The sequence below is a fragment of the Homalodisca vitripennis genome, chromosome X (assembly GCF_021130785.1).
Source record: "Homalodisca vitripennis isolate AUS2020 chromosome X, UT_GWSS_2.1, whole genome shotgun sequence".
In the NCBI taxonomy this organism is placed as follows: Eukaryota; Metazoa; Arthropoda; class Insecta; order Hemiptera; family Cicadellidae; genus Homalodisca; species Homalodisca vitripennis.
The window spans coordinates 37,872,578-37,896,652 of NC_060215.1; the positions used below are offsets into that span (position 1 = coordinate 37,872,578).

The 24,075-nt window shown below is 30.6% G+C and overlaps 1 protein-coding gene across 1 annotated transcript in view; it reads left to right on the forward strand.

Moving 5' to 3' along the window:
* The window catches only part of LOC124368924 (pyridoxine/pyridoxamine 5'-phosphate oxidase-like), a 41,959-nt gene extending 20,598 nt beyond the window's left edge, over positions 1-21,361 (forward strand). Inside the window, exons 3-7 of the mRNA XM_046826469.1 lie at positions 1,735-1,883; positions 3,421-3,520; positions 4,332-4,403; positions 14,105-14,307; positions 19,089-21,361. Coding sequence (XP_046682425.1) covers positions 1,735-1,883; positions 3,421-3,520; positions 4,332-4,403; positions 14,105-14,307; positions 19,089-19,212 — 648 coding nt within the window. The 3' untranslated portion in view covers positions 19,213-21,361. The remainder of the gene's footprint in view (positions 1-1,734; positions 1,884-3,420; positions 3,521-4,331; positions 4,404-14,104; positions 14,308-19,088) is intronic.
* The last annotated feature ends 2,714 nt before the right edge of the window (positions 21,362-24,075 follow it).

Here is a 24,075-nt window from a genome sequence, read left to right on the forward strand (position 1 = left end):
AATATAAGTAGCAATACAAAATCATATGAGTATTACAAATTTATACTAACATAATATAAAATTCTATTATGACAAATCAAATATAATTTTATTAGGAAAATAGGGTCCCAAAGGCAAAGCCTGATGAGGGATTCCATCAGATAAATTTATTTAGATAAAGAGTTCATTTGCGGTTGCAGACACTATAACTATCTATATCTTCTAATCCCATAAATTAATTTATTGTTACACTTTATGGCTTAGCAAACAGAATTAACGAAACTTAAACTCACCCTTCGTGAATTTAAAAATAAACAGAATATACTTATTTTAAAGAAAATATATGTTTAAACATTGCCACAATTCGCCAAACCAAAATAACAAATAATAAAGGTTTTATTTCATATACTGAAGCACGCCTATTTTACAGAAACTTAGTACACTATCATATTTTACGTACCACAGTAACATACACTATAAGAGAAAAACAAATTACTTAGTGAATTTAATTAATAATAGTTAACAGATACTCAACGTCGCTTCTGTCCATACTTAAAAGCCAAGTTTTAACACTTCTAATGAATTTATTTAAATTTGTAATATTTTTTATATTTTGCGGCTTAAAAGTTACATTAGGTTTAGGAACTCTAAAATTACTAGCATTTCTAAGACCTTACCTAAAAAAGTTAACATTTGATGGTAAATTTCCAATAATTAAACAAAAAGCTTTTAAAACCTTAAATATATAAATACAACGTAACGGCAAAATATTAATACAAACAAAACATGGATGAGATGGTTCTCTTCATCTTCTTTTTAGAATTAATTTAACATACCATTTTTGAATGTTTTCCACAGGTTTTATTGTGGATCTATACGTTCCACCCCAAGAAATTATAGCGTATTCTAATCTACTATTTACTAAGGCAAAATATAAACAACGTAGAGTTTGGATTGGGCATACGTCCGGCAAGTGATAAAAAATTCCTTAGTATGCACCTCGACAAAGTTTAATGATGGTTATCACGTAGACCATGTGTGTTAAAACAAGCCTCTGGCATTTTTTATTTTAGGTAACGTTCCAAATTTTGCACAATTCAGGTACCTTAATGAGGCATATTATTAAATAATCAATCCAAATCATTATCATGCTATTTTGGAATATTTGTTAAAGCCAGTGTTCATTGCGCGAAATCATTTGAATGTTAGGTTGGCTTATTGATTCTCGTGTGGTATTAGTACTAGAAGGGTCGCCAGTTCGATTCTCTTGCCGGGCCAAAACTCGGGTTCCTGATCTCGTTAAATAGACCCTTTACTGTCCACCACTGATGATACGGTTAACATGAAAATATTGGTATTTACCAATTATTCGCCCTTTAATAGAAGTTATACATAAATATAAATAAACAGTTCTGTTCAGTTTCTTAAAAAATGGGTTATGTAACTTAAATTCTTCATTCGAGTACGATCTAACTGTAAATACAACCCATTTAGATAGGAAACGAGATGCTTTATTACAGCAGAGTGTGTTTATTATAGTTTATGACCTTATATGTGTTTTATATTACCTTAGAATATTTTAAGACCTTTATGGTGGTGGCTATTAAGTATTATAGTGAGGCCAGCCTGCATAGCAATGAGGCTGGTAATACATTCCTTTCAGGAAAACCATTGCTCAGGGAATAAAAAAACAAGCAATTACGTTGACGAGATTTATAATAAGGAAAACTGCCAACAAATATTTCTGGGTTGCAGACTAATGAAGCAGAGAAGGAGACGACGGGTCTGCATAAAATCCAAACAAAATACACGAATCCCTTTAGTCTGTTCAAGGAGTGGTATCAGGATAACAAAGTACCCAACAAAGTTGTCTCTAATGCTTTGACGTTCTCTACTTCCAACAGGTAAAATTATAGACTCATAGCCTTAATTTTAGCTTTAGAAAGCTTAGATTTAATTACACCTAGATATACTTAACAATACTTTCCGAAAGCTAAACTAACTTTAATGAGAACTAAGGAAATATTCAAGATATGTATCCCAAACTTAATAAGCTAAATAGCAGCATCCATTTAGAACAATGTTACACCGAAGTACATTTATGGGTTCATGAAAATATTATTTTCTACCATACACTTCGTTCCGAGGTTTACTTTCTGTGTAGGATTCATTCATTTTGTTCTGGATGATAGTCACTTCTTGATGAATTTGCTGAGGAAATGTAGCTCAAAAGACATTATGGATAGAGGTACAATAAAAAAATCGGTATTGTCAATTTTGACTATATTGGGTCTCAATTAATTTGTATTGTTATATCATCATACAAATGTTTATTTTTTACATGCATTCTCTAACTTTTAAACTTTAGAGGTTACATATATGATAAGGGTACATATATGAGGTTACATAATATGAATATTTTATTTCCCTTTACAAAGAAACGTTTTAGCTTCCATATAAGTAATTTTACTTTTAATGATACTAATATTGCCTTATATTCTTTTTAGTGTTTCAATAGATGAAGAGTTTTGTTTATTGCATATTTGTACATATTTGTATTCTATTTAAAATTTTTAAAATAAATTTATTGTGAAAAAATTACATACAGTTTTAATTTTATACTTTATTAAGTGCACCGTAATATTATAAATAATTTATATTTTAACCCACTTATTAAGAGAATGAAAAACTCTTGTTTTAATGCACTTGTTGAAGAACTTTCAATAGTTGAGTGAGACGATATTTTTTGCAGTGGAACTAGTTTAGTGAATAGTTAATTACTAAGTTATCTATATGTTAAAGTATTGCAGTTAGTGGTTGAGGAAAATAGGGTATTCAGTAGTTGTTTATGAGTGTGTTATTTCCTTGACCTTGGGGCTGTTCTCTCTGGTTAGGACTGAAATATTCTTGCTGCTCTAGAGTACTTTAGTAGCATTTCAGAAACGCCCCTGGAAAGTATACAGTACACCGTATTATTGGTGAAAAGAACTTTAAATCACATTTTGCATCGTTAGAGGATATAAAGTGATAAGAATTGGGCAAATATGAATTAATCTATAATTACTTTTATTTTTAGCAGAACTCACCAAAAACCAGTATCGAGTTAGGGTAAACTGTATGTATTTATTGTATAGGTCAAGGCCGAAGACCAACTTTGTTGCTAACGACCTATTGTTTTCCCACGGCTTCCAATATTAAAATTCTACAAGAGTGTTTTTAATTCCTGAATTGCGTTTTCTACGGTATAATTAAACACTTATGTCAATCTATTTTACAGCATTTTTTAAGGACGGGTTCGTTATAGTTTGTGTTAAGGACATGGCGATTTTCAGATTTATATTACTACTTGTAAATAATAAACACGTTTAAGATTTTCTTTACAGTTTAGAGTTATATCAATTTCCTCTAATAGGTATTTCATTATTTATGTTTCCTTAACAGATCCGGCAAACTGAGCTCCAGAACTCTCATCTTGAGACGGCTGGACGAAGATGGCTTCGTCATCATGACAGACGGAAGGAGCAGGAAGTGCAAAGATTTGGTTAGCATACATTTTTTCACATATCTAAATAAATATATTATATATTTAGACAACTCACCTAACCGTACCACACCGATAATTCTATTAAATGTAACTAAATCAGATGAACCATGCTTTAAACGTTTACTGTCTTTTGCACCACGAAAGGATACTTTTAACTGCCATTCTTTCCTAAGCACAAAAACGTTTAAAGTAAAAATGTATGAACCGCTGTTATAATTGAAGGATAGGGTTTCATAGTATTAGTCGTCTAAAATATGTCGCATTTGTTATATGCTTGAATCTTTAATTGTTAATTTATAAAGGTATGTAACGTGTTGGAAATAATTTACAATAAATCTTTTATTGTAAATTGCAGTCAACTAGCATTTTTATACCAAAGAATGGGTATAGTTTTATTCACCTGTTTGTTGTAGTTAAGTAATTTTTTATTTTAACGAATTACTGAAAACCAAATGGTTATCTTTGAAACTATAAAAATACAGTAAAATGATTTTAAAAGAACTGTATTATAACAGATGCAAAGGCAGTTTCCGATAATTGATTTGGCGATTTAAATTGAAATTGAAATTAAAATACCACACTCAAGAAGTTATTTCAGTATTATGATTGCTTGGTTGGGAGTGGGACAGACTGTTGGTCGAAGTGGCCTCGGGTCTGGTCTGCTAATGGCCTGATCACGTCTTCAGAGACTTGGCATTTTGCGGTTACAACAAATTGAGGAAAACCATAAATTGCATTGCAGCTATTAAAACAAACACTACGCGTGTGTCATTAAACACTATTGTAACGACATGGTTTATTTTTTCAGGAAGAAAATCCGTATGCGTCAATGGTGTTTTTATGGTTGAACATGACAGACGGTGTTCTTCTTTCCAGACAGGTAAATGATAATACATTTTTCCTAACCTTGATGTCAATCAGAATATCCCTACTAAAGTATGCATGAACAAGTTTTCAATGTCAAAACCTGTTCTAAACATAATGACTGTTCCAAGCTACTAAATCACACCTTTGCATACGATAACCACATAATCCCTTGCAATCAGTATACAATAAGAGGAATGAAAACGCATGAAACATTTAATTTCGAGATGAATTAAATGGGAGCTTGGGAAGTAATCTCGATAGATGATAAGACTCACTTCCCACTAGCTCCAGCGGGGAGTGTGGTCAAGATTCCACAAAGAGCCTTAATATAACATTACTAAACAAGCTTAGAAACTAAAGGAATTGAATCCATTCCAATCAATATGTAGGTAGTATGTTAATGCAGTAAACCCAGCGTTGTTCTAACAGACCCACCTAAATACTTTTCATTAATTTTCATTAATTCCACATTTTGCCATAAATTGTATTTTTGTTTGTCGAAGTGTAATGTATTCTACAATAATATGAGATCCCGACGGGCTGATTCTAGACAAGATATTCTCTATCGTACGACAGTAGGTATTTGCAACGCAACACTTATTAGATGTGTCAGAGGCTCTAATAGATAATATATAAGATAATAATATAAGATAGATAATATATAGATAATATCCTGGAGTGATTCTTATTGGGATATCATCCCCCCAGCCGGCGCAGATGTTCCCCTCAAAGATCTTACGATATTAACATTCCTTTTTGTGAAAATAGATTCCATGGCGTGGTTATCATCGTCACCACGCGGTCGCATGAAACCAGCCAGCTGTCCCCCTACAGAAGCAAAATACTGTTGAAATTGTCTGATTATTTTGATTTGTGTGGGTTCACCATATATAATATCGCTACTACCAAACTCCTCGACCTGGAACCGCTCCTTAATTCTAGGTCGTCCCGCTACCTCGTTTACTATATTCCAAAATGTCCTGGCGTCACCTACCACGTCATTAGATTTGTTTTAAATAACAATTTATTACAATTAAATTGTATTCTTTTTATTAGGAAACGCAAAATGTTTTGCTATTGTAAAAAATAGATTTTTTCTGGTACTCTTTCGATTTTGAACTTATTTCATAAATATAAAAGTAGTCTTGATCTTGAATTTTAAATTTTTAATGATATTTTAAAGCTCTTTGAGCTAAATAATATGATTTATTGTATTCATCCTTTTAATGTATTTGCAAAAAGTTTGTATATTGTGAATTTACAACTTCCTCACAATTTTGTTTCCATAAGTTGCTATGTGTTCTATACGAATTAAACCTTACAGGTTTAAAAAGTAGTAATTAATTACTTTTATATTTGATATGTTTAAAAGATGAGATAACGATACACACAGTAAAGTGATCAGTAACGGGTGATTTTAAGACATATGGACTAATTGAGATATGGTTCTGGTGTTTTATATATCAGTGATCTAAACAAGATTCGTTAAGAGGACGCGTAACCACATTGATGCAATTCAAGAACCCTGCTTCATCTAAAACGTCCTGATACCGTTCATCTAGAGAACCTGAAGTCGGATTAAAAATGCCCCCATTCATATCATTTGCCAAAATACAAAGAAAGTTATTCTGCATATTAGAACAAAACTAATTAAACCCATCTATGAATTGTATCAAACTGGAATTAAGGCTGCGGTAAACGGCGAGTTCCAATTGAAGGTTAAAGCCATTCCTGTGGCTATCCCGCCCAGGAGCAACTATTACAGGTAGAATGATATTGTTTCAATATAAATAGCAACATCGTACTGGTTCAGACAATTGTATGGTCCATATCAGCTAAATCATTCAACCAGGCCTCAGTGAGGACCACACAATCGTGGTATCTTACGTTCCATAGGTTGTAACAATATTAAAAATTGCAATGATTTGATAATAGCTTCTGATGTTATGGTGTACTAATCTAAATTTATAGTCAGCGTATTCCTTTTTCCTTTATGAAAATGAGCTTTGAGTTCTCTCATATCGACAACCGATACACACTCTATCAACACGCTATTTTACCATCTGAAAATCTCGACATAACGCATCTTAATCCTCATTATATACAATTAACTAAAAAAATTAATTAGTTAAATTGTTCTAATAGTCCAAAACAGTTAGATTAGTAAGGAGAACTTTAAAAAATAAAATATGTATTACAACCTTGATTAGAATGAAAAACCGCCTACATTTACTATTATACTTTACATAAAACAGTAAAAAACAATTTATTGGCAGCTGCAAGTCAGAAGAAAAGTCAAATTGCTTTTCAAATTGCTGTTCTATGTAGAACGGATGGCTAATTAATTACTGTTTACTCTCTTACTGACTGCGGCGGCACAGCAGTGACGTCGTTGTCTGTGTCGCCTGTTGACAGTCGAAAAACTTCGGTTGGTTCCATAAGTTGGGAGCTGGAACCTATCCTCCGTTCCACAAGGCTGATTGTCGATTGAATTGTTAAATTTTAATATTACTAGGCAACACAATAAGAGTATGAAAAAATTAGAATTGAGACGATCTGGTCCTGTATCGTAATTTTCATTTCTAAAACCATTAGATGATGAATTAAATTTAATAAGTGCACGAACGACGTCTTTAAATATGGCCAACTGCATTTTAAAGTCAAGTGTATCTCGGAGGAATAATATGACTACCGACATTACCTATCGATGTGTAAGAATAAAAAACGACGTTTAGAGGAATGGTATCTGCCCTGCTCGTCAGGTTTCAAGTTAGAAAACATTACCTATGTATGAAAAATGTGTAAGATGAAAGCGGATGCCAGTTCTTGAGAAGGAGCGCTTCTTTTATTCTTGCATTTTCTCGAATGTTTTATCTCAATAATTTTAACAGCGTTATACAATATTGTTTTCCTTTTAAAACAGTGCATGTTCGTACTCGTAAAATATAGGACCGGATGGGGTTGAAATCGTGGTTTTGAAGTGTATATAGATGGTAAAATAGTTATTAATGGTTATAGTTTTAAGAGGAGTGTTATGCAGCTAGTCAATCGGTTATGAACTGTCTATTCAGTCATGCCACGCATTGCACTTATATTGTTGATTGTATACTCTGCAAGGTAATTTTGATTTCCTGTTGTTTTTAACCTTTTCTTACAGTATTGTACAGTTATTAAATTACTATTAATAATATTTTATGTTCCTGAAACTATTTACAATTCTTATCTTTCTTACTTCTATTGTTTGCTACTGTTATTGCAGTTTGATATCGTATTTTGTTGTGGCTTGTTACTTATGTATTTACTTATCTTTTACGTGCTTACTGTTAACTACTCATGTATAAGTATTATGTATACTTTGTAATCTAAATTGTACATTATTGTGGAAAATGGTCTGTAACGGAATAAATAAATAAATTTCCTAGGAATAAGGTGCGTGCGAGAAGGACCGTGACCATCCTTACTGAATTGCATTCATAAATAAATAACGGCATTCCATTCACCATATGGCGAGAGAACTGTAGTATATACTTGAATATACAAGAGATACCCTAAGAATTAATCCTGTTTGTCTTCGATATAGCCTCTAGGGATCTATTTGTTTACACGTAGTAACCAGTACATAACCTTCAGCATCATATAAGGCACACGTGGATACAAGGTCTTTATACCATAACATTATATCAAGAGATCTTACATCTTTAATTAAATGACTCAACACTTCCTTGATAGCAAAATAATGGTTCTGGCGCTGTAATGCATTTTAAACATCAACGAATGCTAGTTTATCTTAATGTACATATTTAATTTGCAGTAAGCTTTGAGTTTAGGTCCTATTTACAAATTCCAGTTTTCATATATAATTAAATGTCTTTTTCGTTCTATTATTTCAATAAAACAAGCGTAGATAGGACTAATAAACCAACATAATTTGTTCCGCAATGCAATGAGAAAAATAACTTCCAGGCAGACTTATTATGCTTAATCATGCTGCAGCCATCTACGATATTTTTCCAGCAGCTCTTCCTAATTCTTACAAATCGTAAAGTATAATGAAGCATATGTCGTCCAAGAGCATGAAATGTCTTTATTAAAGTAGCGGAGTTACGGTTAAGGCCTCTCTACCACAAAACCTCATGTCATTTACAGTAAATGTACGATAGTTTAATAAATGTATACTAACAAATGAACGTTAAATAAAGAATAACAAAATTGCTTAACTTCTACAAAATTTGTAGGAGTTAATGTAAAATTCTATAATATAGTGAAGTTAATTCATTGTGGTAGCACACTCATCCGACAAGTAAGAGATCGAGGTTTGCGTCCCGACGGAGCAAGTACTTTTTGTGATTCAATGTTTATTGAAATTGTTTCTATAAATATTTAAATATATATGTATATGTATATATATATATGTATGTATATACATACATATCCATATGTTTATATATGAACATATATGTATGTATTATGTATATATATATATATATATATACATAATACATAATTATATATATATATAATTATAAGTAATTATGTATATGGGGTTGGCGCAATTTTGGGGCCACAAGTAAATCAATGTAAAATTAACGTGAAAATGTAAAATTATTCGCGAACAATGAATAACAACTGAACATTAAGCAACAATAAGTAAATTTAGTATGTGCGCACCATAGCCAGGTGTCTCGCTAATTAAAATTATTTACGTAAGACATTTATTAACATTCAATATTAGGCTAGTGGCAGTATTCATATTACAACAGGAAACAAAAGTTCATTTTAAATCCTCGTAAACGCAGGATTGTAAAAAATGCCTTGACTTTCAACGAAATTGCTCGTCATTGATTATTATAAAATACTGCAACCAGAGTTCTGAAACACACACACACACACACACACACACACACACACACACACACACACACACACACACACACACACACACACAAATATATATATATATATATATATATATATATATATATATAGTTAATTTTAATGTGAGCAAACTTAACATACTCTATACCGTGGACATGAAGCGATGAAATATTCACCCAAGCTTATGACTCATTCACATTTAGACTTTCTATTGACCATTCGGAATTCAAAATTATCCGTCGAACTGTAAAATGCTTTTGAACACTTCTTCACTTATTGCTACATTTTAAACAGATCTTCTCCACTGTCACGAGTTAAGACACTGTTAGCCCAATAAATTTTCTTCTCGATCCACTCGGATAGGGACACTATCATAAGAAAAGTGGGTAATGACTTAAACAACCATTGCAGCTTGGAAAGTATCAAGTCAGATGACGAAAACCAGTAGAGGTAAGATCATAGCTTTTTTCCTGTGGCTCATCCTATGGCAACAACAACCTTTGCACAACTGATGCACATTCAAATCATCAAATCTGTTCATATAAAATTGTATAGGTATTCTCTCTGTTTCATCGGTTAATGCTTAGAGATCCCTGCAAACATCTATATGAGTGCAAGGTGTTTCTCTACAAAGTTCAGGGAATTAAGCGTTGGTTTATGGTTCAGTACTCTCTTGATATCCTCCAAAGTTTGTTGTGTCAATGAGAATATAAAGAAGTTTTAACTTTATACAAGTGAGATAGAAACGAGGCACATATAGGCATGTACTTACCGTGGTTATAACAGAAAAAAACAAACACATTTTTTAAGGTTTTACACTGATATAAAATTCAGAGTTTATCCTATGCTGGTGGTGGATGATGAGATAGATTTATCCTTCATTAAATAATGTAAATACAGGCAAAATGGACAGTTGCTGTAGCGGCACACTGCGAACGCTATTGGTCACAAGGGAGAATTAAGCATTGTAGCGCACATCTGTGTATAACTGTAATGCAAATAAATCAAACTATGTTTATTCCTAAATCTATATAGGTATTTTAAAGTGAGTGCATAGTTTGAGTGTTAACCAAATATTCCAGTATATAAGTATGATTTTTATTTTAAAAGTGTTAAAATTATTATTTATAATTGAATGCGATGTTTTTAATTAAAATAATCATTTTTTACTTTACGTTACTGTTACAGTTACTGTAGTGTTTTTAAATCATAAAATAAATAATCAGGAAGTTCTGTTTCTGTCAAACCGGATTTAATTTTCGTTACGATCTTTACTTAAGGCAGTTGAAATACATCAGATTTGTCGAGAGGTTTTTTATTTTATTGGCTATTGCGTTGAAGCGGAATTATCAGCCTCGAGATAAAATATGAAATATTGCCGACAGTATTGCTAAGCTGTGGCATTGGACGTGTACTGGTTTTTACCGGTTGTCCGGTTCTAATGAATGAGTAATAGCCTGAATGTCCGAGGCGAGTGCCTGCTGTTCAACTTGCAAAGAGATATATAGCTTACACCAGATATTTACTTCTGCAACATTCTAGCATTGAATTAGCATTATGTATCTACTAGTATCACCGGTTGTGTTCTGTCTTAATTTTACAATGATGCAATCAATAACTTTTGTAATACTTATAATTTTATGGTCACTGTCCTGATACAGTGAAAACAGGGAAAACAAGAAGTATTTTAACTATCCATGTTAAAATGTGTACATTAATGTTTGCGATTGGAGCCATTTTGAAATCAAGGCCATTGGGAAAACATGAATTTATATGTATATATATATATATATATATATGAAATTTACATAGTATATGTATATGAAAGATAAATTTAAAAACATTTTTAAAACATGTTTATTCATATAAAAAAACCTGTTTAAAAGTTTAGTTTATATACAGTACATATTTCAGAAAAAATCATAGCCATTATCACTACACCTAATTACAAAAGTATCCAAAATTATGAATTTACTGCATATATAATTTTTAAATATGATCTGCAGTGATGGGTTATATGTAAGTTACTTGTACACGTTTATTCTTTAAGGTTTCTATAAATTTTACCTTTAAGGGCTGTATCTCTGAAATAAAAAATATACACTGATAACCCTGAGTTTACCATATGAAGCAAAATGCATATTAGTAAGTATGTTAATGTATATATAATGTAAGTATGTATATGCGTTGTAAGATGTTTAAAATTATAAATAGTATATGAGTAAAATACAAAAAAGTTAATGATATTGATGTACATATAAACGGATAAGGTCAGAAAATTGATTTGGACTGAAAGTACTTCATACGGATGTTTCTGCCCTAATGATGACAAAAATTTGTATACACTTTTTTATAACCCAAATTATCTTTTTCATCGTTGCCAATGAAAATAAAACTTTGCTAAAACACTTTCCCAATTGTTAACTAATTAGTTGGTTCTAGCTTAAACGTACGTTGGTGGCAGGTGCAGAACAATCATGTCTGGGATGCTAGGAGTTGAATAATACATTTTATTATTGATTAATGATATAATGAATTAATTTTACTAAGTTAATGATCTAGTTTCTACTTATAAGTGTAAAGAAAATAAGTACGAAATGATTATCTACTTCAAAAATATTGAGAGGCACACAACAGTACTAGTTTTAAGCGAAGTTGAAGATGTCATATAACTATTTCATTTAATTTGGTTTGATATTAAAAAAAAAGTAAAGAATGTCTTATTTTACCAGGCGAAGTTAGGGCTAAGAAGCCCTCTCTAACACTTAACCTGGCTATCAAATGGTTATCGAGGAGATATATCTTAGTTCTAAAATAAAAATAATCATAAATTCGTTAGAAAACTACTACTTATTTTATTTAAATAAATAGCAATTATAATATTAGGAATGTCTTAATGATTAATCCTTAAAATAAAAATTAAGACCTCCGCCATTTCTTGTCTACTATAGATTGTACATGCCAGTGTTGCCTAAGTCAGTTTCTCCATATTGATAGTTTTCTGATGAATCGGTATTCAATAGCGTTCAATGGATGGAAAAAATGCCTAATTACTTACAATCTAGGATCAAAATTCAAGTAAAAATTATTTTACACATTTTAATCTACCAGCTGGTAGACCGGGAAAATCAATGTTTGCATGATCAACGTGCAATATCATGGAAATTGTCACTCCTTTAACGTCCACAAACACCACTCTAAACTCCATCCTACTCCAGACGTCACATAATTTGTATAGTCTCATAAAATTAACCTTTTTGAATTGAAACTAATTAAATCTTCGGTAGTAAAATTTTGTAAAAAAGTTTAGTTTCAGTTTTAATTAAAATACCATATGATGGTTGGTAATTCAACAGAAGTTTGAAATGCAGGAATGCTTATTTACTGAATAAAAAACTTTATTTTATTGGTAAGTGCATCCTAAATGTGTATTTTGGTTGTCATGAAAATCTGCATGTCTGAATTGGTACTGTGGTAAAAATGACAAAACTATTAATTTTAATTTTAATTTTAATACATGTCAACATGTTTAGCAATAAAAGATTTGATTTGATGAAAGAGCAACAAAAGGAGATGCTTATTGCTTGGGTGTTTAGACAAGAAGGACAAGTTGTAAAGGTTACTACAGTTTTAAACCCTTTACTTAAACCCTTTTGGTCTGCCACACTTTAAGACTTGTCCATTTATGTGCTATATAGAATGTATGTAGAATTTTGCTTATATTATTTATAGCTTTAAATAACGTATTTATTTCAAGATGCTTTCAACTTATGGTCAAAACAAATAGCATTTCATTATGCACATTTAAAATTGTACATAAAACCTGAGCAAAGGGATTAATGAACGAATTACGTCACAACGTAAGAATGAAATTGTAAAACACAGGACAAGAAATACAAGAAATCCATTACAATAAAAAATAAAATAAAATCTTAGAAAAATATTTAAAAATACACTAATTTAGTGTTAGAGATAGCTCCTACACCTAACATCATCTGGGAAAACTGGACAACTTTAGTTTACTTTTACGTTTAGTGTTACCTCTTTATAATATATCTAGTTATAATAGGATACCGTAATTAAGTTAATCTCAACTTTTGCAACCAAGTGAAGATTGTATTACTAATTAATTATTAAGACTAATTAATATACAACATCCAATCGGCCCATATTTCGCTGACTATATCGTACGTCTCCATCCTTCAACTAAAATGTGTTTGTTTACAGACTAGGATAAAAAGATAAATCTACGTTGGAATTTAAAATTTCCGTTTATTGAGATTAAATGAGCAATTGTGTTGTTTGCAACTCAGATAGAAGTTTCAGAGATGTTATGGGTTTCGTTGTTGAAGAAACCATAATCTAACTATACATCCTTAATGTTGTCCTCAATATATTCCAAAAGAACACTATATTTATTTTATTCCCTCTGTAAATGTTCGAATTTATATCTTTTGTTTTCAACAAATGTTTATTCTACCAACAATCAATGCGCTTCGTTGGATTTGGCATATTTGTTCAAAATATGTACCAATATTTGCACTTAATTTGATTTAGGTGAAGGAAGTGCTAATACTAATTATGGCTAAAGTTAATAATAATGTTGCTCATCAATCTTACAGTTTATGATGAAAGTGTTTTATGAATTAGTTTAAAATAGTTAAATAACGTAAATTACTTTTATAATAGCTATTTGTTGCGTTTATTTAATGTTTTCCCTGTTAAAGCCTATTCCTCTATGTGGGGTCCAAAGGAAACTACTTGCCGGCACTGACCAGATTATTACGCAGTTGAAATATTCAATGGCACCCTCAACTGATTTCATATTTTGATGTACAGGTACGCGCTGAAGGTCCCGTGAATCAATTGACACCAAAGGACATGGAAGAGCTATATGAGGTGGAGCCGCTGTTTTGCAAAATCAGAGCCCACATCTGCCACCAAGGTCGACCAGTAGACTGGCAGCAGCATAAAGAAAACCATGACAAAGTGCATCGACTTTGGGAGGAAGGCCAATACAATTTAGATAGACCCGACCACGTGTATGTATATCATCTTTATTTGGCCTAGTTAAGGAATTAATGGTTAAAAAGAAGTACAGTTCATTTCTCGTACCTGAACTCTCCCAATCGCATCCTGGAAAAAACCCACTTATAGTATTATTAATACATATAGTATATTCACATTTGTAGGTCTGAGAAACGTATGATGTCATTTAAATTTATTTACAAATCATATATGATTAGGATATTTCAATATTATTTCAATATCTATTTTTATAATTAGAAAACACAGACATGTGAGGTATGAAATGAAATAGATTTCACTGAAATTAAGTGGAATAACACTGAATTAGATAAGTAAATATTTTAGTACAAAATTAAATATTTTAATACACAATAATGAGTGGTATTAGGTTTTGAAAGTTATATTTATGAATCCGAATATAATATGTGTATATATTACAGTTATATGTAATATGTATTCCGAAGAGCAGGCTCTAAATTTAGGAACTTCCCCTACACGGATATTCAAGGATAAGTAAGGACATATTGAAACAAGGATAGACGATCTTAATTCTTAAACTAGTTAAGTATTTTCTTTCTTTTAATTATTTATAATAAAAATCTAATAAATCCAATGTTGGTTTAAAAATTAACTGAATATCAATTGTTACAAACAAATCACATGGCAAACTATATGTATATTTAAAAAAACCCATGCAGAAAGGATTCTAATTAATTTATTGTATCTACATGGAAATAGTAATTCTTACTTTTTCTAAAAGAGTATACAGTGATTTGGCGTATACTAAGTATTTTTCTCTGCAGAGTACAAACTTTGCAGGAAACACAGTCTGTATTTAATAAATGTGAGTAAACAGTAACAACTATTGAGACTGAAATAATAATAGGGAATTAAAGATATGAAATAAAGTATTTCTGTAATCCAACAATACTCAATATCTTTCTGCGGTTTTTTATTGTTTATTTTCTTTCTCTGTGTTAATTGATTTTGTGTTATGTCATTGTTGTTTGAACCTTGTTTTTAATCTATAAATTATAAATAAATACATTATTTATTTTTTTAATTTGGAAAATACTTCAATACTTTGCAATTTCTGAAATAAATTTATACATACATAAATTAGAACTTTTAACACAAAGAATTAGATAAATAAATGTCCTTGCCAAGTCTAACCAAAAAGTAAAAGCAAAATCCCAAATATATTGCAAACTAAAAATTAATCTTAAATACACAGGATAACAACAAATAATAAATTGCTTAACAATTTAATGCTTTTATTATTACAAAAGTATATAATTAGTTACATACAAATCAAAGAAAATGTGTACTTGTATTCTTAAGCAGAAAAGTAAATAAGAAAATGTAGGGCCTCAAAGCCACTTTGACTAATAGGAGGTTCCTATTACTTACATTATAAGTAGTTAAATAGCGATCAGATAAAGAAATTGGATTATTTGTATTTATTTAATCTACCTATGTTTAAATTAGTTTTTTATCATTGCTTCCAAATCGAGAGTTGTAATATGCATGAAATAATTCTCTTACGAAAAAGTTATTGCAATTCAAAGAGCAACTAGTGTTGTAAGGCGTTTTTGCCCAAACTTCCCGTAGCAAAATAAGGCGTTCTTTTTAATAATAAGAAAAATAAATAAATCCGCTTTGAATAAATAAAAAAAAACATTGTCCAAAAACTGTTTTCTGTACTATCCAATACGTTTTAATATTATTTCGTATTATATCCAAGACAATGAGAAAAAATTGAATTAAATTAAAACATCGTTAAACAAGATTTACCCTTAATATCGATTAATCAGTTATTGGGGAAAGAAGTAAACTTATTTTTAAGTAAACGTAATTTTAATTGTAACATAGATTTATTAAAATACTTGGGTGCAAATATTTAAAAGAATGTGTCAAGAATGAGCTATTTAAATTTGATATTTGAGAATGTATTTTATTACTATAAAATAAGACATCACTTCTGTTATAAAATAATCATCCACTGGAAGAATTTTTAATTGACAAAAAGAGGAAACGAACTATCCTCATATTTTAATTTAATATTAATCTGCAAAAAGTGATATGACAATATCTGATCTATATGACGGTCAAACGTACCCCTTCTTTGTGTTTCTGAAGTGCATTTACATTGGAAATGTTTAGGACGAAAAGCCTCGTAATGATTGTAATTTCTTGATAAGTCATTTCTCAGTCTTAAACTCCTGATTTTTATTCCAAAACAAAATAGAGATCCTTGAGGTATTTTGTGCTTAAAAATAAATTTAGTACTTTTGCATGATTGAAATCTTAATATAGATCTTAAATCTTTCAGAGTGCCTTAAATGCTACGTAAATCTTAATTTACTGCTTCAATTAGCGAAGGATAGTTATGAGTTCACATCAGAAGTGAAGGAGAAAAGATTACTAAAAATGAGTAAAAACACATGTTATTTATCAATTCCGGTCGTTAGACGATAATATTTGTATTTGTTAGCACTTTCTTTTTGAGAATCTCACTTAATTTCTTCAATTTAAACAGTATAGTGGAGTATTTTTAATTACTGTTAATTTATTTGTTTAAGAATGAACTGAGATGTTGGTTAGAATCACAGGAAGTCGTTTCCCGCAGCAAAGTTATTTACAAGATCATAATCATGAATACTAACATTGTAAACGACTCTTAAGAATAATGTATGTTGATTCAGTGAGCTGGGAGCTGCCAACATGATAAATACAGATCCATACTGTCTATTTTATACTACCAAGTTTGTAAAGTTGTTAATGTGGTAGATTCTCGGACCATTAGCAGCCTTTGATTACATTCTTTGATTAATGATCTTCGGCTTTATATAGTAGGGCATTCGCAAACCCCGTAACGTGATGTAAAGGAAGGAAATTTCAAAAGGGATTAAATCAATCCTGATAGAAAAAATATAAATAATAAACAAAAATAATGTAACATTTCATTTTTACTTATTTAAGAGAATGTACTGCTTGTGTGGCTGTCGTATTAAAATCTAAAATTTACCATATAATTGCTTTCGGATTAATTCAGTAATAAAATTTATATGTTGTAAGAATTTAAGCATGCAAATTTTAAAATAGTATATCGATTTGTAGAGACAATACTTTTCCTACGTATTTTTGTTCAAACAAATTATTTTCTTTGTTTCCTACATACCTAATATTAAATATACACATTTTTCAACTAATTTTATTTTAATAAGTAGAGATTGGTCAAATTTTTAGCTGCATTCTAATCAACCTCAGAGGACACTGGCATGTGTGAGGTTGTTATAGTACATGATTTTTATCATAACTGAATCTTATAACATAAATGCTTTAAGATGTAAAGTCTACAATAGATTTTCAGTCGTTATGAAAGATAACCTGCTACAGCCACATTAATTGAGTCATTTAAATGTCAATACATTTTGTGAAAGCAGTATTTGTGCAAATCTGTATATGTACATGATAGCTTTTGAATTAACTTCAGGAGCTGAAATTTCGTGAGAACTCCAACTACACTGTTTACTACGAGTCGCTCTCTGGGCCAGGATGTCCTATAGTGAAGCCTCCCACGCTGACTCTAAGTCTGGTGTGCGTTTAAATTTGTTTATACATGGATTTGCTTAACTTTTTAATTTTGTGTTATTTTGGCTTTCGAATCGTCTCGCATGAGTTTTATGTTTTACTACTCTATTCAGCCATCTGTAAAGCCCGCTGGTTTATAATTCTCCTTTCTATATCCACTATTGTTCTTTAAAGTAGTGGATAAACGTAAGAATTATTAAATTTTACGATTATTTCGTAGAAATAGCATTTATTAAAAGGTTATAATTCGTAGAATGAATTTATAAAGACAACTTTTCCGATTTCAAAGGAACAGGTTGATAATATAATTCGAGTGTTATAACATCGTGGTAGCTCACCATCCTGCAATACCGGCTGTAATATGGATTTAGACATGCAATACAACTGTAGGAAACAGATAGGTGGAAGAAATACACGTAGCTCTCCAGAGGCAATAGTTCACAACGTACAAGAGCCGCTTCTCATATCAGATTTGCGAATAATTTTGTTTTTAAATTGTTAGTGTTCCACACAGTTACGGTACATGTGTGGCGTAATCACCATCAGTAAAAAAAAATATTCAGATACATTCATTGGATGCTTTTAGGGATTTAATCACATGTATAAACTTAACAAATTATAACTTAATAATCACAATAATACAATATCTCTGTTTATAATGACGATGCTAGTTTCATATCCCTTAAAGAAATCAACGTTCGACTATTATTAAATGCTGCTTACTCAAACGTCAAAAAGAAAGAGCAGTTAATCAATTTTGTGTAATTAACCATTCAGAAATATTACTGTGCATTTGGATATACTTTAGGAAAGTGCTCAAATGGATTGTTAAAGTCTATTATTAACGTATTCCACTGACTATGATGGGTCACAAACGTGTTATATTAGGATATGGTGTTCTAGGAGTGAACCTGTTCTAAGCGTTGCAATGGTTGGTGTTTGCTCTTATCTCCTAGAACTCACAACTGTTACAGTTATTATCTATGACTTCGATGAGTTCATCACCATACTTTAATTTTTGAGAACGCTTATTTTTATGCTTTAAGTTGTTTGACAACTGATGTAGCGGATAGATTAAAACCCACAAAACGTGGTATTATATTTTTGTAGAACATAATAATGGTGAAATGTCCGAAATCCTACTATCCTTTCAATAAATAGTAATACTACACCATTGCTCATATATGTAATTGGGTTTCAGTGTCGCTTACAAGTTAGTACCTGAAGGCATCGAGTTCTACGAGGCCAATGGATTAACGATTGGAGACCGTCTTTTGTACAAGAAACAAGGAAAGGAGTGGGAAGTCACCAGAATTGCTGCTTAGGAAGATCAGGCAAATTAAACAAATCTTGCAGAAATACTTCCATTTTGGAGAAAATTTGAAAAAGAAAACGAGGAATAACAAGAACTAAGAAGGACACTTAAATTTGTATATAAAGATTTGGATTGCTATATAGGAAGATCAGGCAATGTAAACAAATCCGAAAAAGAACTTCCATTTTGAAGGTAACTTAAAAAAGAAAACGAAGATTAAAAAGAACTATGAAGAACACTCTCAAACATGTTCATAAAATTTCGGATATATTTTAGTAATAATTAGTTTTACAGTTTTATTAAGTTGTATTTTAACTTTCACAATTTTGAACAATACTTTAGGGTTTTTGAACAATATTAACTTGATAATAACAATATTCAGAGTGGATTTATAGTATTATAGGAAATGATTAACCTAATAACTGTTATAAAATGTAATGCAAGATCTGATACAACTTCACTTTTTAAGTTCTACATAACCAATGTTAAATTAGTACAGCATGTTATAACTCATTGTGTTAAATATTGCTTTTATCTAACCCAATAATTTTTGGATTATGATTTACTTTCGTTATGTAAAAGTTGTTGAAACTGTTGATTTATAATCATAATTATTTAGCAAAATATTCTACAGCTAATTGTTAGTCTGATTTTAAGAGCGTAATTTTCAATGACAGTCATATCCAGTATTTAAAAATAACTAACTTTCTTCCTGGAACTATATGTTTGATAGGTATGGAATGTGGGAAATATCGGTTGAAACCATTCAGTAAAACTAAATAAGATATGCTAGTCGAAAATATTTAGAGTTGATAGTCATAAATCAATATAAAGAATAACCAATATTCAAATATTGTAATAAAATTTAAAGCATCCCTAATTGAAGTTTACGTTCTAATAGATCACTTTTTTAGCTTCATTGTTTTCTTGTCATGCTTCAATTTATAAACGGTTATTGATTGGTAAGCATATCTATCATTTACAATGTAACCCATTTTTAGATTAAAACAGTGTAACTATGCAAACATATAAACGTTCAATTTGGTAGGATAAAACTGATTACTGATTAACATTTCAATCAGATCACATATGATTAGTATACATTGAACTCGAGTCATTGAGTGCCAATATTAGCAGAAAAAAGAGTGTTTATTGAGTCGTTAAAGTGATCTAGCACAATTTACATTTTATTTTCAACAGCGAAGGTGGAATGCCAGATATTTATCACAACGTAGTGTGTAGGATATTTAAATATACTTTTAGTTCTTACTCTGAAGCCGTACTGAAGTTGGGAAGTTAATAGAATTTGTTTAAGTTTTTGTAATTCATGTATCTTATAGATTGTATTCAAGATAACAGGTTTAAAAGTATTTTGCAGTATTCTTAGAATTTCATTAATATTTATTTTACAAAAATAATATTAATACCTGTGAAATTTAAGATTCACAGCTATGATTGATGTATTAACTAACTAAAAATAGATAGTGAAAACCTGTATTTGTGTCCTCGTTCCTTAATGTATGCAATGGGAACTAATATACATGAATTAATTTATTACAAATAACGATTTTATTTGTTTCATAATTTAATATAACGTATCTTAGTTCTTTTAATGGATATTACAGTTTTAACTGCCTCTTTCATCTTAATTAGATGTGTTAGAAGTCCAAATATATAATATAACTAATTAGGGTTTTTTGAAAATCAAGAAAATTTTTTTATTGAAAAAGTTACCAAGGAAAATGCTGGTATTTAATAATTTAGCATAAAAAAAATTCCATAAAGAGAACAATTTTCCATGTATATTCCTTTAGTATTCAAACACAAAAAGTGAACAAGCTAAGGTTTAATATTTTTCCACAAAAATTGGTATTATACTAGTATTTCCTGAATACAATTAATGATAACTTTTAATATAAGAGTTTGAATAACAAAGGGCAGTCATACAGTTTAACCTACATGAGTTGAAATATTTAGTCCAAAAATGTTAGCTTAAGAGAGTTTTGTGTTCAATTTATGTTATAAGTTAAGTTTTAAATGGTTTGAGAGTCACATTAACTTTGTATACTTGAGATCGCACTTTTATAACTCTATATACATAATATAGCTAGTAAGTTTTTGTAATTTTGTTTAATAACACAATAAAAAGTTAAACTTAATTTAAAACTTTTTTAATAACCCCCCACACTTCAAATTGACTGGCTCTGTGATAACAAATTCCAATTGATCTAAAATGTTGTTGAAGTTAATTATAGTTTAAAATTAAATAAAAGTTTTCAGAAGTAATGTACTACAGTTTATGAAAATATAATGAATTGCAATTATTAATTAAAGAATATGAAAACATTAAGAAAATAGTTTTTGAAAAGATTTCGCAAGTTAAACGACAATTATTCCTACATTTCCCATGTAAACAATAATGTGACGTTGAATAAAAATATTCTTTATATGTTTATACATATGGATTGGCAAACTTTTCAAGTACATATGCGGTAACGAATGAAGAAAGTTTAATTAAAAAGATCATTTATTATTTTCTGTTCAAATTTAATTTCTTTTTTTAATTAAGTCTATTAAGATTACTAGGCAGAAACTCTGCTTTCTGAAATATAATTATGGGATCCGTTAGGCTAATAAAACAAATAAAAATATTGGTTATGGAAATATTTAATTGTAACAATTAAGGTTGTATGAGTTTAATTATAGGTTAGAGTTACATGTGGTTGCACATAATAGCAAAATTTCAGGAATGAATTCTTCATATAGAGAAGAGTAAAAAGGTAATTTGATTGGTCTAAATGCATTTTCAGAGTTATTCCAGGTTTGAAATAAGTACTATAGACACCACTGTACGTCTGGTGCAGTAGTCGGAATGCATGTATTAGAGAAAGTGATCAATGTGACCTCCTTTAGCCTCAATTATGGCTCCCCTCTATATTTCACTGTACTACGCACATGATTATAAAGCTCATTCAAATTTTTCTTTTTAATGCCGACAATTTATTGATTATTGAAATACTTAATTAATTTTAACTTGTATGGCTACACTTTTAATGTAGAGTTACACGGGGTGTATAAAAATTCTACGGTAAGATTTATTCATGTAGAAACATCTAAAAAGTACGTCTGGTTCGACAGATGGCACGTATATACTATATGAAATGATCAACGTGATCTCCACTTGCCACTATTCCTCGTCTCGCTAAGCTACACTGTACCGTTGGACGATAACACATGAGGGTGGTAACTTCTGAGGTCGTAGTAATAAATACTAGAAATGCAAAGTTTACTTATAAGTTCAGTTTAATTACGAAAACTTACAAGCACCACTTTTAGATGGTAAAGGAAAAGTATGTAAGGCCACGTTGCTGCCAAATAGAACACAAGAACTAAAAACGAATATCTTCTAAGTGGGCCTAAAATATCCAATTTTCTCTGGAATTATGTCTACGATGTTCTACTTTATAAAACAATAAGATTTCACTTCCCTTCGCAATATGTAGACTCACAACCCGAGTGTCGGCGTCATGGCACGAGACATTGAAGCTGTAGTCTAAGATCGGTTATTTCTAGAAGAGGAGTAGAAGTTGGGAAACTGGTAGCCATCTACTCAAACAACACGTGAGATACATCAGGTACGTGAGCTACGTGAACTTACGTGAACTCGCGGACAAAGCGCGCGAGGTCTGATCGGTCACGTAGTTGGGCTGCTACCAAAGGTTAGAAGAAAATATTCATACGCGTGCCAATTAGGTAGTTACTCCGCCCAATAATTTAGTTCCGGAACATTGGATAAAAATAATATTAAATTATACTGGCTGACTAGGTTGCGAAATTTACATTATATTAAAATTAATTAACTAATTAACGGTACAACACGCACGATCAAAAAGTATAGTGCTGTCTGACATATTGCCACAATGAAATACCCAAAATGCGCACGAAAGTTATTAAAATCTATATCAAAAGTTACAACATAATTACTTGTTCTGCAGGTAGACTTTTTGATCTTTAAAATACACCACTCCTTAATTTTGTTTTTCTTCTCTTTAAATATTTCCTTTAAACTATTTGTAGTACTTACGCTGATAAATTTCAATGCCGTATTATGTAGATACGCGCGTGCGCGCGCGTTTGTGTGTATGCGTGTATTGATGTTATAATATGATAATTAATCACCAGATTAAATTCGTCCAAAATCTCCAGGGAAGCAACTCGAGCCTACGCACAGGCTTTTCCGCCCATGTAGGCTCATTTCCTAGGCCACTTTAAATCTGATGTGTATAATATTTTTATGTATAATGTTGTTATGTTGTTGTTGTTACTTGAGTAACAAATGTTGTTACTAAATAAATCAATTAATTTAATAACAAGCAACAAACAATACATATCCGGGTATACTTCGTAAAATACATACTCGAATAGCTTATGTCCATGTTACGACCCGTGTAATCATAAACTTTCTTCACATCTGTATTTGAGGAAAATATTTATTCAAAGTGTTTCGCTGTTCTCTTTTGAAATACCCTGTTTAATAGTACAGTGCTCCTTTGACCCAGATGACTGAAAGTTAGGTTTATGGATGGATGACACTGTTTTTGAGTTGGCCTTACGCTGCCAAATAAAACCACAGCAATAGAGACTATTGTATATGTGTGCATGTAAGTAGTGGGGGTTAAAAAGATTTAGCATTTTGAAGTGGTTTCCGACAAAATGATATAACCATGACTGGAATACTCGCAGTTCTGAATTGCTTGCCTTTAGTTATTAAGTCCTGCTGAGAAACGGTTAATATTAAATAACTTTAAAACTATGATTAAAATTACATTTTAAAAGCAATCATCTAACATAATAATTTTTTATTTACTTAGTT